The sequence below is a fragment of the Suricata suricatta genome, chromosome 3 (genome assembly GCF_006229205.1).
Source record: "Suricata suricatta isolate VVHF042 chromosome 3, meerkat_22Aug2017_6uvM2_HiC, whole genome shotgun sequence".
Lineage (NCBI taxonomy): Eukaryota > Metazoa > Chordata > Mammalia > Carnivora > Herpestidae > Suricata > Suricata suricatta.
In genome coordinates, this window is record NC_043702.1 from 2,982,455 (window position 1) to 2,993,780 (window position 11,326).

The following is an 11,326-nucleotide window of genomic DNA, read 5'->3' on the forward strand; positions in this document are numbered from 1 at the left end:
GCCCTCAAACAATATTTGGCCTCCTGGGCCGCACATATGGCTTCTGTTCATCCTATGATTTCCTCACTGCTTTGCAAAGAGGCATATACTTTTAGGCTTTGAATCAACTCCCTTCCTTTATTTTCTGGCTCTTTGCCTGCTGTTGGGAGTGAACATGATCCTCGGCCAAAAGATTTGCTTATAAAGGGATCAGCATCTTACCCTTGAATAACTGATGAAGGGCCTTAAGGAAGGTATATCTCCTCATAGAATTCTTCAGGTTTATCTTGTGTTTAAAACCAGACTATTATTAGGGGATTCCTCTCTTGTAATGACTTAATTCTGTTACTTACTACTGTCCTCATAAGATTGACCTTTTCCAGAGCATGTCCTTTCTTCAGGGACCTTGAACTAGGTAACCATTAAAGAAACGATGTAATCACCCATGGTATATAAGACCCTGGCTGTCCTAATAAAGTGTGGTATTACCACCATCCACGTCGTCTGTCTTGTCTCGGTCTCTGTCTCGTCTCTGTCTCATCTCGTCTTCTTTCCTAGAGATATTGCACTGACACCAACCCCCTACTCGGGACCTTTCGACTGTGGTGCATGGGTTGGTCCCCCGCAGGGGTGGGAGCTGGGAGCTGACACCCCCCCACTCAGCAGATGCTGATTCCAGATCCCCCAGATTCCCTGGGGGCAGGTGCACCTGCCCTGCCTGGATTTTCCTCCCCTCAGCTGCCTCGCCCCATGGCACAGAGTGACACAGGCGGGTGGGGACAAGGACTGGAAACCCTGTGCTGGACGGGGCGCTGTCCGGGGTGGGGCCCACCTGGTCCTGGGCGCTGAGGAGGAGGGAGCGGGCCCGGACGGGGGTGCTAGGAGGAGATGGGGTGCGGATCATGGGGCTGCGCCCACGTCCTGCCTTCAGGGCCATGACCCCGGAAAGACCGCACCCCAGGGGCAGCCGGGGGTGGGGTGGTGGTTGGGACACCAGGCCCCTCCCCCTTCTCCTGGCTCCGAGTTTGACCAGGTGATGCCTGGGATCCAGGCGACCGACTCAGCCTGAGGCTTACGTGTCCCCAAACCCGGAGCCGCGTTCTATAACCTGGCAGGCGGAGAGTTTGCAGGCTTGGGGTTTGTCATGCCCGTGGCCAGGAGGTGGCGAGGAGTGAGGAGGCGGGCCCAGCACAGGCTGTGACGAAGGTGGCCCCGGACGTCTCTCCGGAGGTGACACGTCATGTGTTCCCCTCCTGACTGCCCGCCTTCGGGGGGAGGCCCAGATGGCCCCTCTGGGACCTCAGCCCTGACGTCAACGTGGCTGTTTCATTGTGGGGGGAGGGGTGGTGTTGGATTCATCCTTGTCGCTGGGACCGTGGTAAGCGAGTCTGGATTTGTAAGTAGAAGACGTTGCTGTCCCCCTGGAGACGGTGGATTTGGGGTGTTGACTGTGAGGGTCAACGTGGACTCTGAATCTGTGACATCCACAACGCGTGGCAGCATTTCTGGGGGTCTCCCATCCACCTGTGTGGGGACCTATCCCGCCAAGGTCGGGACGCCCCGCGGGGTCCCTGCTAGGTCCTGACGGCTGGCCCGCCCTCACCCACATGTGATCCTAACTGGAGGGGGCGGGGCGGCAGCTCTGGGGGGGGGGACCGCCCAGGTGTCCCCGCATCCCGCCTTCCTGCTGCGCTTTCTCCAAGAGCTTCTCAGGGCTCTTATTTCTCCAGGCTTCTCCTGCCGTGATCTTCGAGAAAAGCTACGAGGCAAATACAGAAAATAATAGCATCGGAGAAGGGCCCGTGTCCTTGATTTCCACTCCTGTTATCTTCTTTCTTGAACGATTCCATCCGTGACAGTTTCGGACTGCGGCTGAGTTGCCCGGTTTTTCATGATTTTTTCCCGGGTAGATGAAATACGTGGAGTGTGAGTCCTGGGGTGCCAGGCTGTGTCCTCACGCTCCCCCCACTGGGTGGTCTTTCCTGCTGCAGCCTTAAGCAGACCACCGGACCCCCCTCGGAGGCCGCAGGAGGTGGAGGGGCGCCCCTGGCCACTAGGTGGCGATCCAGCACCGCTTAAGGCAGACCCGCTGCCCAAGGGCACAGGGTCCGGGGTTCCCTCTGCTAAATGCCAGGCTTTCAGGCAGGTTTCTCGTGAGCTGATTGATGCCAGGGAGCCATGGGAGTGGGGGACATGAAGGAGGACTTTGTAGGAGGTCCACATATATTCCCTCCTGGTTTGTGGAGCGAGTACCGCTGTGCTAGCATTGATTATGAAACCATATCCTTGGACTTATTCCCACCGGGCATCCTTCCACGGTGTCCTAGACTGGACGGGGTGCACCGGGGTCCTGGAGCTCAGTTCCCCGTCACCCAGGATGTGACTGCTCCCTTCCCTCTCCTCTGCCCCACTAGGCAGGTGGCTCCACCCTGCCCGGGAAGGACCTGGGAGCCCTGGCAGGCTCTGCTCAAATCGGTCTGTGGTGCAGCATGGGCCTCGGTTCCCGGGAGACTTGAGGCCTCCCAGGTGAACCTAGTGTTTTGGGGAACCACCTGGGGGGGACATTCTAGCCGCCCTGCTCCTCTGGGGCGCTCGGTGCCTGAGGCAACGTCGGACACACGCCAGGCGCTCCCCACACGTGTGCCCAGTGAGAGGCTAGAACTGGTTCCCCCTGAGATCGGAAGGAAAGGCAGGCTTCTCACAACCGGCTCCAGCACAATGAGGGGCGGGAGCGGAGGGCTCTCAGGGTCCGTGCCTCGCCCACCTGCCTCAGCCCCTCCTGAAGCCTGAGACTGGGGTGGGGGGCGGTGGGCACGGAGCACGCAGAGCGAAGGGCCGGCAGGCATCCTGGCAGAGTCCCCACGAACACGAGTCCAGCGTGCCGTGGCCTCTGGGCCTGGTGACGTGGGAAACTCGGGCAAGCGGTAAGTTTAATGTCCTGACAAGTCCTTGAAACAGGTAGAGACCCTCCTCTGGGAGCTCCGCTGCCTGGTGGTGACACTTCACCAGGGGCAAAGGGCAAACTTAGCTTCATCCCGATCCCCGCCCCCCAGGATCCCGTGAGTCTGCATTAACGTCTACAAATTCCTTTGGAAACTTCCTTTATCTCTGCTTCCCAAGATGTATGTCTGCTGCCGAGCTCATGGCCCCTGACATCCATCCGAAGGCGCTCGTGACAGTTTTTCTGAAACAGCAATAAATGACCTTTCCCCAGCAGCAGCTGGGCCTCAAGGTCCTGGAAACCTCACTTCCAAAATACCTTGGAGACTTGCACTGTCCCTCAGCCCCTCCCAACCTGCAGGTACATAGTCCGTCACCCGTCACCCGTCACGGCCCCAGGGAGCTCTTTCTGCCCTCGGTGCTGTCTCCGTGCTTCAATAAAATCCCCTTTTGCACCAAGGATATCTCAAGAGCTCTTTCTCGGCTGTCGGCTCTGGACTCCAGAACCTCACCGCTGAGGGACGCCCGCCTGTGAGCCCCCCGTCCTGCCCGCAGCCTGGGAGGCCGCTCCGGACCCAGGAGCCTCCAGGAAGGGCCCTGCTGCCCTGCCTGCCGGCCACCCTTCCCCCGCCTTCTGTTCCCGCAGGAAGCGGCCCCACTGGAAGGGTCCCCCCTGCACTGTCACAAAGAAAACCACAGGCCATGACGGGGCCACTCGGGGCCCTGTGTTACTCAAACAAGATTTAACACTTAACCCAACCTCCGTTTCAACTCCCTCTGGAATGTAACCCTTAACCTGCCAAACTGGGATCTCCTGGAGGCCGTCCTCTGCAAGACCCCTCCCCCCTTAGGGGGGCCGCCTGCCTAAACAAGGCTAAGAGAGTCCTTAAAAAAAAAAGAACCTTCTCTCTGCCCTTAAAAAGCTTTCCTTTCTGCACCTTGGCGGAGCATGTCTACCGGCGACACTGCACGCCGCCCGGTTCAGGGGTTGCTTCATAAAGCCAATTAAGTCCTCAAATGTTAGAGTTCTGTCTTTTAACAGCCCAGAGGGGTCGACTGCGGGACCCAATCTTCTTCCTTTCTTGGGGTTCCCAGTGGGTCAAAGTGAGGACAATTTAAGCATCTAATATTATTTGTAAGGTGTTGAACAAAAAGAAAGAAAGAGAGAGAGAGAGAGAGAGGGAGAGAGAGGGAGAGACCCCCTTTAGAAGAATCCAGCTAATAGATGTGGAAGGAATTGGTGGATCTCCACCGTGTGACCCACGGGTGAGGGCGTTTGCTCCCAGCAGGGATGCTCAGCGCGCGTGTAAATCAGTGGCTGGCAGGCTAGTGAGCAGGAGGAAGGCCCCTGACGGTGGAGATCCCACCGCCGGGCCAGGGCCACACCCAGTCCTACCCAGCATTGTCCGAGTGGGGCCCGGACCGGCCATCAGAGGCGGGGCAGGGGCAGGGACGCAGGGCGGTGGCGCCTACAGCGAGGCCCCGGGTCAGCCTCTCCGACCACAGGAAGTTCAGGGGACAGAACGAGGGAATGACACACACCTCACCAACCAGATCATCACATAGGACGATGCGTCTGGGCCCTTGTGAAAGTCAGTGTCGTGGCAAAATAAGGTCAGGGGCCCATGAGCAATCCGGGCCTACGACGGTGAATTCAGATCGCAGCCTCGTTTCAAAAAAAGAAAAAGAATGAAAAAAAAAGACAGCCGAGACTTTCTGGCCATACTTGGGGATTTTTGAACTTGGACTAAAAACTGGACGACATTACGGAATTATTAGAGAATGCTTTCGGCATGATAGTTTTGTGGTCATGCAGGAGTCTGTCCCTATTTTGAGAAGAAACATGAGGAAATATCTAGGGGAAATGTTACGATGTCTACAACTTACTTCCAAAAGGGGGAAGGAGAGAAAGAAAATACAATAAAAACGGTTGATTCTAAGTGGAACATATGTGGGACGCTCATTAGATTATTTTTTGAACTTTCCTGTGTGTTTAAAACTTTCATGAAAAGTTACAGGAACCACGAACCTCCTGCCTCTCCCTCCCTCTGGGCACAGAAAACCTGTGCGTGTCCTGGGAAGCCTGCCGGGCACCGCAGTCGGGAGGCCGGCCTCCACCGCTGCGGGCTGCGTTTCCGTGGACTCTGTATCTAAAAGGGTGTGATTCAGCGGTGTTAGTACATTTACAGTGTCCGCAGCCAGGACCTCGGTCCAGTTCCGGACATTTTCGTGCCTGGAGAGACAAGCCCTCCGGCAGGCGGTCCCCTGGCGACCGGCAGTGTGCTCTGGGTGTTTCTTCTGCACACTTCCCATCGCTCTGATCACACGCTGTGCGGCATTCCGTGCCTCCCATTGGCCTCCCGGTGTCGGGGACCCGAGCGGTGGCATCCCAGCACCCGCCCTTCCTACGGCCGAAGGCGAATGCCCCACGTGGACTGACCGCCCGTGGGGTCTCTTCACCTGTTGGTGGCTGTTTGGATCCTTCGATGTGTGTTGCCTGTCGTGCTGCGGTGAACACTCCCGTGGAAACCTGTGTGGCCCCGTCTCTCGGTTCTCTCGGGGACTATGGGCCGCCTGGGGACGCGACGTTTGACTTTCTGAGGCTCTCCTGCTCTCCCGCTGCACCGCGTCCCAGGCCTGGTGCGGCACCTGCCTGGCCCCTGCCGGCTCTGCCTCCTGCCGGCGTCTGCTGAGCCCTGGCCCACCCTCCTGGAGCTGCAGCAGGGACAGCCAGGGTCTGGGCCTCGCAGGTGTGGACGGTCGGAAGTCTGGCAGTCGAGACGGGCTCCTGAAACCCTGCAAGCAGGGTCCAGGCAGCAGCCCGAGTGCTTTGGGTTTGAGAATGACTGGGTCAGTCTGTCCCCACTCCCTTCCTCCCTTCCAGGGGTGGACCTTGGGGGAGGGGCTTACACGGAACACCACACCCTGTTGGCCTGCAAGCAGGTGCCATGAGGGACTGAGCTGTGGAGTGAGGCGGGTGTTCCTGTCCTGGGGTGTTCAGATGGGTAAACTGAGGCTCAGAGTTAAGGGCTGGGCTCAGTGTCGCAGTTAGCGATGTGTATGGGCCTGGCACCGAGGCAAGCTCCTCGGAGGTAGGACGTAGGGACATCTTGGCACAATCTGAACCAGGCGGATGAGGGACAAGGTGGTTTATTTGGGTTTGAGTCTCCCTTTGTTGATTAGAAACAAGCAGCTCACACTTGTCTTTCTCCTTGAGTGTAAAAATGGAGGTGAAAGGCCCTGGGCTCAGAGAGGGAGCCATCAGGTTGAGGGGCTGTGCTGTTCCCTGCACAGTGTGGTGCAGTGTGCAGCCTGGGCAACCGCTCAGAGCTGCTCAGGTGGAGGGCACTGTGGGCTGCAGGTGACCCCAGAGGGTCTCAGCTCCCCTACCCAGGGCCGGGTGCCCTCAGGCAGGTCACGGAGCCTCTGGGCTGCTGGGCTCTGAGCGTCTTTCCAGGCTAACGTCCCAGGAGGAAAAACAGCTCCCAGTCTGCCACCACAGAGATGCAACTAAACTAGGCCAGCTGCTTTATTAGGATTGAGGGGAAGGGGGCAAGGGAGCGGGCGGGGGAGGCTCCTGGATTCCTGTCTTCATGTGCTGGGCTGTCCCCGTCCCGGGAGGGCTCAGCGCCCCCTCGCAGGGGGGAGCAGGCTGGCTGGCTCACGACACCCCCGACACCCCCGGGGAGCTGCTCTCCTCCGGCCAAAGCGTCCCACGGGCCTGATCCCGCGGCCGGCGTACCAGGCGGGGTCGATGCCAGGGGCTGGGAAGGAAAGAGCGAGAGCTTGGGCGCGGGCGTCCCCTGGTGCATGTGCGCTGTCCGTCCCTGTGGGTGGCAGGCGAGGTCACTTCCGGGTAGTGGGCAGCTTTGGGAAATGGGAACTCAAGCTAAACAGCAACTCGTCCCTCCCCCCGCCCCCCAGGGCCCGGTGCCAGGGGCGGTGCCAGGGGCGAGAAAAGCCAGCTCTGGCCCAGGCCGCCCTGGTGGCAGGAATGAACCCCTCAACTTCGGGCTGAGTGCACGCAGGGGCAGGGGCGCTGGGAAGCGGGTGGGAAGGCGGGGCCAGCAACTGGCCACGCCCCTCCCAGAGCAGGGGGGGGTACCTAGCAAGGACGGGGACCCTGGGGAGGTGCTGGCCCGGGCCCCAGCCTCGGCCCCTGGGGGCGGAGGGGTGGGGGCGGCTGAGGGAGGCTGGCGCCGGGTCCCCACTCACTGCGGATCTCCATGGGGTGCCGGGGGGTCGGGCTCGCAGCCCCCCGCAGGGCCAGGCCCAGCAGCAGCAGGCCCAGCAGCCAGGCCCGCAGAGCCCTCATCCCTCAGCTCCTCCTGGCTCCGGGCGGCTTGAGGCGGGACCCCACCCGGGAGGGCACGACCTGGGAGCAGGGCGGGAGCCATGTTACGTCCCGCATACGGAGGGCGCGTGCTCACGACGGTGGGGGCCTTAGATAACGTGAGTGCTGCGTGTGCATGAGTGTGAGAGGGAGTGTGCACACACGTGCCCGAGCCCGTGCGCCTGTGGGCACGAGAGCGTGCGCGTGCGGTCACAGCCCGTGCGTGGCTCTGACCGGTGCCGGGAGGGGTCTGGGGACATACTCAGCGTGTTGCCGTCCCTGGGACCTTGTTCTGTGCAGTGAGCATTACCGGAGGCGATCACGTGTGCGTCAGCCTCGGACGGGCCGGGACACCCGGCACCCTCCCTGTGTCACCGGAAGGAACCGGGAAGTGAACAAGCTGTGGGCGTAGAAGGAGGGCTGTGTTGGAACGGCCTCCGCTGTCAGTCTGTCTGTGTCGGGGAGCCGGAGGGGCGGGCGCTCTCCACACCGCTGTGGGCGTCCGTGCACGCAGGCAGAAGGGCAGAGGCTAGCAGGGAGTGGGGGACGGCCCGGCCCCAGGGCGCTGCAGAGGCGGAGTGCGCAGGGGCCCATCTGCCCGCCTCGGGCACAGCTGGGGGTCCCCGGTGCAGACTTCTTCCCCTCGCTCAGCCCAGGACTTCCTCACCCCCAGGCCATCCTGTCCCCACAGGGCAGCCGGGCTGGGGAAGAGTCATCCTCTGTCCTCACCAGGAGCACTTGGCCTGGTCGTGACCCCAGAGGCATCGCGTCTCCGGCGGGCGGGACCTGCTCTCTGGCCGCAGGACGCCCACTACGCAGGGCTGCTCGGCGGATGTGAGGGCACCCCTAGGTCCTCCCCCCCCCCCACCTCACCGGCATCGTTGGGGACCTGGCTCTCCTCCCCCACACGCCCCACCCTCGGCACTTTTGGGACCATCTGAGGGCGCCCGAGCACCCCGTGTGCTCCAGGGAGGACCCCTCTGCCGACCTTGACTTTCCAGAGCACCCCAGCTCCTTGAACAGAACTCTTGGTCTGAGAGACTTAAAATGCCCACCTCTGTGTGGGGTGCTGCACACCAGCTGGGACTCGGAGGACATGGAGGTGTCACCATGAAAGCAGAGTGATGAAGAGACCCATCCCAACAGACTGGGCAGGACGGGGGTGGGGGGCTGGCCTGTAGGAGGGGCAGGACCCACCCTCCCCCTGGTCCCCAAGGCCCTGCTTCTCTGGCCTGGAGATTTTTGTTGCTGGCCCACTGGGCTTCCCGCCTGCATTCCCACAGGAGCTGCTGGGGACAGTTCTGTCCTTTGTGTCTATTGTCACTAACACTGGAGCATCGGGGGGCTTCGGGCAGGTGGGTGCCCCTCAGACACAAACCCCGGGCTGCAGCGAGACCCCCCCCAGGGAAGGAGCACAGGGAAACAGCGGGGGGTGGAGGTGGGTACTCACCGCGGGTCCCCACCAGCGTGCTGCGCGCAGCGGTGGCCCAGGCAGGGCCAGCTCACCCCCTTTTATAACCCGAGGAGGAAGCAGCCCACCCCCAGCTGCCCCCCTTCCCCGTGTCCCCTTCCTCCCAGGGTGGCATCAGGACAGAATCTCCGTGTTGTTTCTTTTTCTTCTTCTATTTTTTTTAAACTCATCAGCGACTTGATGTGTCCCTTCCTGGGTTATATAATTTCATTTGGGTCGAGTGGTTTTAAAACACATTAGCCTTCCTTCTTTGCGCCGGCCTTTGGGCGGCGGCAAAGTCTGCACGGCAGGGGGGGCAGCGCGGAGCCACTGCGGGCACAGAGAGGGGACAGGAGAGGCCGCCCAGGCCTGACCCTGCTTCCCAGCCCTCGGTCCCCGTCCCCCCCCAACCCCGCGGGGCCTTCCCAGCTGTGTTCCTCACGTGCGGACCAGCGTGGTCCCGTCTCTATGGCGTCTGAACGCTTCCTCTGAGGCTTTCTGTCTCAGGCACGACTGCTTAGAATGAGCAAGTTTCCTGGGATCATAAAACATATTAATTTTTATTATAAAGTAAGAAACAAGTTTGTTCTTATTGAAAAACTGTCTTTAAAGTTTATTTATCTTTGAGAGAGGGAGAGAGAGCACGAGAGCAGGGGAGGGGAAGAGAGAGGAGAGCGAGTCCCAAGCAGACTCCTTGCTGTCAGTGCAGAGCCTGACTCGGGGCTTGAACTCACGAACCGTGACTGGCGTCCCGTCAGCATGATGAAGAGGACCCTGCTCTGTGGAGTGAACGTGATGGTTTTGAGTTCTTGGAACTTGCACCCTCAATGAGGTAGACTCCCGGGCAGACTCTGTGGGGAGCACGGTGAGGGGAGCTAGCTGCTCGTGGCGCTGGTTTTCGGACCCGGACGATGCGGTGGGCTGAACAGCGTCCCTCCAACATTCACGTCGGCCATGAATCTCAGAACGCGCCTTGTTTGCAGGCGCAGACGTATGGCGTGGCGAGGAGGTCCCGCTGGAGCAAGGTGGGCCCCACATCCAGTCCCGGCGGCCTCCTGGAGACACGGGGAGAAGGTGCTGTGAGGACAGAGGCAGGGACAAGACAAGGCTGGCGGAGGCCACCAGAGCTGGGGCAGAGGATGACACGGCCTCTCCGTCAGGGCTTCCAGAAGCAGCCAGCCCTGCCACCACCTTGACCTTGGGCCTCTGGCCTCCTGAGCGGTGAGAGAACACATCTCCGCTGTTCTCAGCTGCCTTGCTGGTGGTGCGCTGTGAGTCAGCCTCGGGGAATGAATGCAGGGCTCCCTGAGTGTGTCCCAGTGACTGACGAAGCATTTCTTTCTGGTGCTTATTTCTAGAAGAAACTAGTCTTTGGGGTTTTGGCCTGTGCTTCTTTAAAAGAATTTTTTAAATGTTTTTAATTTATTTTTGAGAGACAGAGAGAGACAGTGTGAGCAGGGGAGGGTCAGAGAGAGAGGGAGACAAGAATCGGAAGCAGGCTCCAGGCTTTGAGCTAGCTGTCAGCACAGAACCTGATGTGGGGCTTGAACCCGAGAACTGTGAGATCATGACCTGAGCTGAAGCTGGACGCTCAACCGACTGAGTCACCCAGGCGCCCGGCCTGTGCTTCTTAAACCTGGGATCCTTTTGGAGTCCTGGAAAGATGAGGCACAATCTGATGGCAGAGAGGTGGCCACGGGGACCGGGAGCCACCAGAGTCCTAGCCACAGAATGGCCGTGGTTGGGGGTGGGGGGGCCTGGTCATCAGCAGAACTGCTTCTGATGCAGAAGTTTTCTGAAAACCCAAATTCTTGAGGACATTTTCTTTTTTATTATTTATTTTTACAAAAAATTTTTTAAGTGTTTATTTTTGAGAATGAGATGGTGACAGAGTGTGAGCAGGAGAGAGACACAGAATCCGAAGCAGCTCCAGGCTCTGAGCTGTCCGCACAGAGCCCGACGCGGGGCTCGAACCCACGGACCGTGAGATCGTGACCTGCCCCGGAGTCAATGCTTCACCACTGAGCCACCCAGGCGCCCCTCTGGAGAACATTTTAAAGGACTCGTGTCTAAGTTAGAAAGCTGTTTCCCAAGTCTGTGCCAGGAGGGGAGCGTCATTCCCGAAAGCTGAGGTCAAGGTTCAGTGAGGGACGAGCTGCCGAGGGAGTGTCTCTGGGGACTTGGCGTCGCACTTGGACCAACGGAAATGATCTCCTCCATCGATGGTCCGTGACTCCCATCCAGCTGGCTGCTGAGTTTCCAGTGTGGGAAATATTAGACGTGGCTTTTATGTAGGAAGTTCGCCTCAGTCAGGGCTCTCCAGAGAAAGGGAACGGAGTGTGTGGTGTGTGTGTGTGTGTGTGTGTGTGTGTGTGTGTGTAGAGAGTGTGGGGTTGGCAAGTCTGGAGTCTACACGGCAAGATGACAGGCTGGGGACCCAGGGAAGAGATGATGTTGTGACTGGAACTGGAAGGCGGCGCTAAGGCAGAACTGCCTCTTCTCTGGGGGACCGCCATCTTTCTCTTGGGGACACACGGCCAGCAGCCTGTCTCTTCTCTAACTCCCAGGAACTCACATTGACTTTGATTCACTTTGTGGACAAGGAGGGGTATGCCAAAAAAAAT

The 11,326-nt window shown here is 59.6% G+C and overlaps 1 protein-coding gene across 1 annotated transcript; it reads right to left on the reverse strand.

The window, feature by feature from the left end:
* Window positions 1–6,543: 6,543 nt before the first annotated feature.
* PRLH (prolactin releasing hormone) lies at window positions 6,544–7,542 on the reverse strand. Its single transcript, XM_029932856.1, has 3 exons — window positions 7,515–7,542; window positions 7,135–7,294; window positions 6,544–6,683 (listed from the first exon to the last, which is right to left on the reverse strand). Exons 2-3 carry the CDS (start codon window positions 7,232–7,234, stop codon window positions 6,544–6,546), a joined length of 240 nt encoding a protein of 79 aa, XP_029788716.1. The 5' UTR covers window positions 7,235–7,294; window positions 7,515–7,542.
* Between the last annotated feature and the right edge of the window lie 3,784 nt (window positions 7,543–11,326).

Excerpts from the sequence above, each read along its gene's own strand:
- PRLH (XM_029932856.1), bottom strand. The coding sequence starts at position 7,234 with ATGAGGGCTCTGCGGGCCTGGCTGCTGGGCCTGCTGCTGCTGGGCCTG. Across the intron at positions 6,684-7,134 it reads GCACCCCATGGAGATCCGCA|CCCCTGGCATCGACCCCGCC; the intron begins GTGAGTGGGGAC and ends TTTCCTTCCCAG.